General features: G+C 45.4%; 1 protein-coding gene across 1 annotated transcript; it reads right to left on the reverse strand.

The window, feature by feature from the left end:
- Positions 1-1,122: 1,122 nt before the first annotated feature.
- On the reverse strand, positions 1,123-6,156 carry LOC121158714 (cytochrome c oxidase subunit 7A2, mitochondrial). The gene is made up of 4 exons (XM_040983641.1): positions 5,998-6,156; positions 4,956-5,045; positions 2,552-2,636; positions 1,123-1,323 (listed from the first exon to the last, which is right to left on the reverse strand). The coding sequence occupies exons 1-4, from the start codon at positions 6,013-6,015 to the stop codon at positions 1,265-1,267; spliced, it is 252 nt and encodes an 83-aa protein (XP_040839575.1). The 5' UTR covers positions 6,016-6,156; the 3' UTR covers positions 1,123-1,264.
- Positions 6,157-6,938: the final 782 nt, after the last annotated feature.

The following is a 6,938-nucleotide window of genomic DNA, read 5'->3' on the forward strand; positions in this document are numbered from 1 at the left end:
TCACGTTGAGATAAAACCTCAGTTCAGTGCTGAGCTATAAAAACAGCTCGTGCACACCAGCGAAGTGGCACAGGTTAAGCCACCACCTGCGATGCTGACATCCCCTATGAGTGCCACCTAGAAGAGGGCCCAAGTGCTTAGACCCTCCTACCCATGGGGGAAACAAATGGAGCTCCAGGATTATGGCTTCAGATCGACTCAGCTCCAGCCTTACCTAGGGAGTGAACCAGCAGATGGAAGAACTGCCTCCTTTTCTCTGCAGATCTACATTTCCAATAAAAATCAATCTTAAAAAAAAAAAAGAAAGAAAAAGCATGAACTGATGTAGTACACTGGCAAACCTGAGCTTTTTTAATCAAAAAAATTCAACTTGAGATCTTGTGGTTTTTCAGCCTTGAATAATTTACAGAAAATCTTTCTGAAACCCACTGAAATAGCTTCATTTAGAACAGATTACAAATGTAATTTTGAACACAGTAAGAACAAGATTTTCACTTAAATCTTCCATGTTTACATTAATGAGATAACATAATCATGAATTTTTTTCTCCTACCACATTGCTTTTCAAAGGATAATGTTGCACGGCCAAAGTAAGATCGCACTGGGCCTGTGTGTTGCATCCCATTTCTGCACCAGTTTGAGTGAATCCTAGCTGCTTAAAAACCCCATCTTCCTGCTAATGGGGCTCAGCAGGGAGGGTAAGACGACCCAAGTATCTGGGCTCCTGTACCCACATGGGAGACCCAGAGGGGGCTCATGGCTTTGGCCTGGCCTACTCTGCCTGCAGAGGTTATCTGGGGAGTGAAAGCAAAGCAGGGAAGTCTGTCTCTGCAGCTCTGAAACTAGCTTGTAACTTACTTGCAGTCTATCCCTATGTCCCAGCACATCCCAGGACAGAGAACAGAAGCAATATGCTTTCAAGTGCCAAGCTCAAGTGTAGTGAGAGAGCATCTACTGTACAACTAAAAGTTCACTATAGTATCATAATAATGATAACTTATACCAGCTTCGTTACAATAGGGTCATTTCTTTTGCTCCCTAAAATTTACTGGTATGGACCAAATGCTGATATCCTTGGTATAATTTATTCTAAAGTGATAAGGAATAAAAATAAGACAAAGCATGGTAAAGACTGCTTTATTGGTGGCAGTTAGTACCAGTCAATAAATATTGATCCCCAAAGAAGAGCTCATTTATTTATCACATTACTGGTCCATAGAGAGCTGAATGCAACTGAACTGAATGGTTTCTGGGACGACTCAGGTCAATCCTGCTTCTTGGGAAACGAAGCCATGGCCAGCTGATATATGGCGTATGCTGTTCCTGAGAAATAAAAGCAAAAGCACTAATTAGAAATTCTGCTGTTTAAACATGTGAAATTAACATTTCAGGTCAAAAGCTGTAAAACAAAAGGAAACGCTGGCTTGCTACCTTAGTGAGAGCACTAAAAAGCATTTTTAATGGTGCTAGAAGGTTTTATTAAGTACCTATAAATATCTCATTTTGATATAAGCTAATTTCTATAAAGTATCAGATATGAGACAAGAACACATTTGCCAATAATAATGTAAAACTTTTTGAAATAAGATTAAAAGTATATATAAAAGTTGTTTCTACACTAACCTAGGACTATCCAAGAAATACCAAAGTGATTTAAAAGGCAACAAAGGTAAAAAAATAACCATACTGTCTCTAAAAGTATACACTGTTGCAAAACCAAGACAAATATATTTAAATACTCAAACTAATACAAAAAAATCTAATTACTATAATTTTACTTTAAAACTTATTACCAGAATGTCTAAGAAAGTATCTCTGACTGTAAAGAATGTAGTTTATTTAGGAAGAACAAATGTCACTTTCTGGTTGTTGTCTTGATCATAAAAGCAAGCACATGCCATGAGGAGACTTTGAATTAGGGTTCATAGGAACAGTACTGCTGGATAAGCAACACAGCCTCCTCCCCTTTAAGATGAGGAATAAACACTCCAAGCAGGTAACATTCCTATTAACATGAAGGGCACACGGCTATGAAAATAATGTTTCCCTTCCTCTCCTAGACAGCAAGCCTCCAAATTCCTAACTAGGCCTCACGTGCAATATGCCCTAAAAAAAACTGAGGATTCTACCAAATGCACTGGAAAACCATCACAGCTGTTTTACATAGGGCATAAGTCAAGCATTGTTCTGTACAAGTTTTGTCTTATTAACCAATAGGTATGTACAGGGCGTGTAAGTACAATGTGCTTTTACTATATGCATCACAAAATGTTCAAAAGCCCTGCTCTCAGAGACGAGTAAAATGCCTGTTTTTGGCCAAAAAACAGGCCCCGGGGCCACTAATGGCACACTCAGAAAGCCACCTCTATCACTAGATAACCAAAGCACACATTATTGCTTTATTCTTTTCATACAGTATATATGAATCAGCCTCTTGAATCTCTGAGCCAGTGAGAGGTCAGATGCTAGAGACAGGCTATGGGCTTTGCACAGTTGTTAGTTATCATTACTATTACTTTTCTACAAATCTTTAAACATTCTAATATCTTACCACCAACTGTAAGAACCATGGTGGCTCTATACAGGAGGGCATCAGCGACCCCACCCTTTAGATGCACTGGAATTCCATTATCCTCCTAGGTATAAACAAACAAACATGTTACTAGATCAATCACCTATTCCAAGTGAGTTTATTTTTTTTTTTATTTTTTATTGGAAAGACGGATATACAGAGAGGAGAGACAGAGAGGAAATCCTCCATCCGATGATTCACTCCCCAAGTGAGCGCAACGGCTGATGCTATGCCGGTCCGAAGCCAGGAGCCTCTTCCAGCTCTCCCGCGCGGGTGCAGGGTCCCAAGGCTTTGGGCCGTCCTCGACTGCTTTCCTGGGCCACAGGCAGGGAGCTGGAAGGAAGCGGGACTGCCGGGACCAGAACCGGCGCCCACATGGGATCCCGGGAGTGCAAGGCGAGGACCTTAACCACTGTGCCACCGCGCCAGGCCCTCCAAGTGAGTTTCACAAGATTATCTCTATAAAACACAATAGCTGCCTAAGTTCCTAGAACTAAAAATCCTGCAAGTATCATAAACGCCCACAATTTTCCTTTATTACTATTAATGTGATATACAATACAGGCAGTCTTTATTAAACAGTCAAAACTGGCCCAGCGCGGCGTGGCCTAGCGGCTACAATCCTCACCTTGAACGTGCCAGGATCACATATGGGCACTGGTTCTAGTCCTGGCAGCCCCGTTTCCCATCCAGCTCCCTGCTTGTGGACTGGGAAAGCAGTCAAGGATGGCCCAAAGCCTTAGGACCCTGTATATGCAAGAGAGACCCAGAGGAGGCTTTTGGCACCTGGCTTCGGAGCAGCTCAGCTCCGGCCACCAACTGTTTATCATCAGAAGGAGGATCTTCCTTTCTGTCTCTCCTCTCTGTATACCTGACTTTTCAAAAAAAAAGACATATTTTTTTTTTAAAAAAAGTCAAAATTATATTCAGTGAGCTTAATAATTTCAACAAAAAAATCAATAATCACCATGCTCTTGAAAATGTCTATTGCTTTAAGACAGTAGGTTCCCATGCACGGGATCTCCCCCAGATGCCCACAAAGGCTCGGTTGAAGCCAGGAGCCAAAAACTCATGCTGTTTCCAGCAAGAATAAAAGAAACCACATCTGTGGGCCACCCCACCGCCCCTCACCATCTGCGATGGTAGGACACTGGAATTAACAGCTAGAATTAACTCGAACTAAGTTCAGGTACTCTTTGTGGGCTGTGGTGTCTGATGTACCAGACTAACAGACCACCCCAGTAACTGTCCCACTCTAGCCATCAGGGGACAGACCACTTTCTGCCTCAGTGTACGCAGGGCCACGGCCACAAGTGCTTCCCTAACAGCTGGCAGCCCATAACTATACCGAGGTCGCACAGTGCACGACCAGCAGCGTTCCTCAGCAGACCCCGTCTCGGGCCAGGACTAACGGCAGGCAATTTGCATTTCTTATTAATGTCATTCTTTCTTTACTTAGTTGTTATTTTTAAAATTTGCCATTTGCCACTTGTCTTTGTAACAGCATATACATTCAAAATTTTCATGTGATCAAACCTCACAATTTTTCTTAAGACTTTCCCACCCTTAAGATTCTCACAAGCATTTGCTCAAACTTTTTTGAGGGAGAAACAGGTATACTGGCAATTCAGTTTCTTAGAATATTACATAAAGGGAACCTATCTTTATTCTTTAAAATACTCATCTACAGAAGAGGAACTGTGGTACAGTATGGTAGCTGCCACCTGGGACATCCACATCCACACAGGAATCCCAGCTCTATCTCCAACTTCTTACTAAGGCAAACTCTGGGGTACAGGAGATGATGGCTCAAGCACCTGGGTCCCCAATACTTACATGGAAGACTGGATTAAGCTCTGTGCTCTTGACTTCAGCCTGGCTAAACGCCAAATGCTACAGGCCATTCAAGGAGCGAACTAGTCAACAGGAGATACACCTGTCTCTCTCAGCCCTCCACAACGCCACTCCTTCTCTGCCTTTCAAATAAAAACACAGGCCAACTATTCTGCGAAAAATGTCATCTTTCAATGCTAATGTACTGCATCCTTTCCTGTAGTACGTGAACTAACATCTTTTAGCACATTTTAAACGTCCACAGCTATGTATGTTCTGTGTGTAGGTCCTCTCTGTGGTTTGCCTACTCCTATGGTACAACCCACAAAGAATGCCAATCCATCAGAAACTCTTCCACACACAGTGTCATTGAGTTAAGCCTCCTCCCTCATTTCTTCCTGCTTGTTCCTCTCTATCACCAGCTAGCTACCAACAGGGCGTATCCACTACCATCTAATAAAGACCACGAGCCACCCACTAACTCTAGACTGACGCCCGATTCCCAGCCCCTGGTGGTCTAATCACCATATCCCAGTCAGTATTCCAGTACCTGAAACAGCTTTTGTTTCTCTGCGACTTTATTTTCAAAATGCCTGCGTGAAGCAGTGCTTATGGTTCTCTGGGTAATCTGACGAAGAGCCTGCAAGGGGAAACGCAGAAACAATAAACAAGAGCTAGGGTCCACAGGAACCCTTGCAGCCAGCCCCATTCATCCTTTGTTATCACAGGAGAGAGAAAAGCCACAAAGAGCCTAAGTGACATGGGCCAGCTCCCCTACTCTGCAGTTCCCAAACACCAAATTTCACTTACGTTTCAACCAACCAGTAACCTTTCTGAGCCCTCCAGGAAACTACCAAAATACCCTGTGCTCAAATGTTTTCACATCATTATATTAAAAATCTATTTCTTGACAGCAAAATACGCTAGTACGACTACAAGACATTTGGGTACAAACCTTTTTTAAAAAAATGCATTGCACATTTAGTTGAATAGTTACACATCTATTCTGCTTTCTAAAATAACTAATACAGGGAAGCAAAGAACAGCTTTGAGTTACAAAAGAAAACGATCACTACTGCATTTTTCCCCCTGCTTTTCGAAATTTTCGGAAATTATTTCGCAGGCTCCCAGTCGGAGGAGGTGTGAAGGGCAATGCCGAGGTGCCCGACTAGCCGCATGGCTCTGCAGGGACTCCGAACGTCCGTGCAGAATTCAACGACCTTCCGCGGCTCTCAAGCCCAGGAAGCACTGAAGGCAAGCCCTCCTAGCACCACACGGACCTTGGGGCCTGGTGTTTCCGAGCGTCATATTCGCCTTTTAGACCCCGGTCCTCCTCTGAGCTGCTGGCGGCGCCAGCGACCCACGGGGACGGTAACCCAGGTGGGCTGAACGATCCTCGGGGCAGCGGCCCAGCTCTCCACTGCCCACCGGTGCCCAGCCCCGGCCTGGAGCGAAAGAAAGAGGCTGCAGGGACTGCAAGGTCAGACGGAAAGGACGCGGGCCAAGGTGACTCCGCCGGCCGTCCGGGACACGGTTTGCTCGGCTGGTCCCTTGTGCAAAGCATCCCGAGGGCAAAGCCAGCAGCTACTCACCAGCAGATTCCGCAGCATCCTGATTCCGTTACAGCCCACCAACCGCGACAACCGAACACCAGCAACGGAGGAGGGGGAAAAAGATCCCCGCCGGAAGCGGAACTATCTCGCGGTCCTGCGCAAGAGTCAAAGAATCCAGCCTTTCCGGGCGGAGGGGGAGCTCGCACTCCTAACCATAGAGAAGGAAGCCGAGCGAGAGCGGCCCTGACGGCTCTGGCCGCTCTATCCGGCTCGCCGCCTTCCCGGCCCCGGGGTCCCACTGGACCTGTACGCTATGGCGGAGGCCGAGGTGGGCAGGTGCTCTGAGTGCTGTGCTTGTGTCTAAGCTTGCTGAAGTAACACGCTAAGCGGGGAACGAGGCACTACATTAGTGTGTGCTTTAAGCCACAAGGCATTGCCTGATCTTTGACTATTAGAAGCTAAAATGAACACGGAGTATATAGTCATGAAGCTGATGGAACACAACACGAAAAGGATAATTCCTCTTGCACGGATACAATGGTTTGTTTTTTTTCCCCCCGATGAGGTAACTGTTGCGGAGGCCGAGAATATTGCTGGAAAGAGCTGCGTTGGGATGCCGAAATGTTATCTTCTTGTACCTTCGGATGCTGCCCCAGTCCCCCAAGCTGGGAGCTCTCCCCTTGTCTTCCAACGCGGTGGCTCTTTGGAGGCCGGGGAAACGCTGCAAACAGGGAAGAAAATTAACGGGAGACAAGCAGTGTGGTAGCCAGTCTTGGCTCAAGTGTCGTGATTTCGGGTCTAACCGAGCTTTACACATGACTGGGGCGCGAGGCACAGCAGTTATTCATTGCACACTTGTACAATTTCGGCGCATCTTGCGTCAGTCTTGCTTAAATGGTTCCCATAGCAAGTGTCTTCATTCCCTGTGCTCATCCTCAACTGTATGCAGGCAAAATTATCTGCCCTGCACTGCAATAAAT

This window comes from Ochotona curzoniae, unplaced genomic scaffold, assembly GCF_017591425.1.
Source record: "Ochotona curzoniae isolate NIBS_2020 unplaced genomic scaffold, NIBS_Ocur_1.0 contig_3819, whole genome shotgun sequence".
In the NCBI taxonomy this organism is placed as follows: domain Eukaryota; kingdom Metazoa; phylum Chordata; class Mammalia; order Lagomorpha; family Ochotonidae; genus Ochotona; species Ochotona curzoniae.

What these genes read in the sequence shown, in the direction of transcription:
- LOC121158714 (XM_040983641.1), bottom strand. An exon ending in AGAAACAAAAGCTGTTTCAG is followed by an intron (nt 2,637 to 4,955) that starts GTACTGGAATAC and finishes GTTTATACCTAG; the next exon opens with GAGGATAATGGAATTCCAGT. An exon ending in CATGGTTCTTACAGTTGGTG is followed by an intron (nt 1,324 to 2,551) that starts GTAAGATATTAG and finishes TTTATTTCTCAG; the next exon opens with GAACAGCATACGCCATATAT.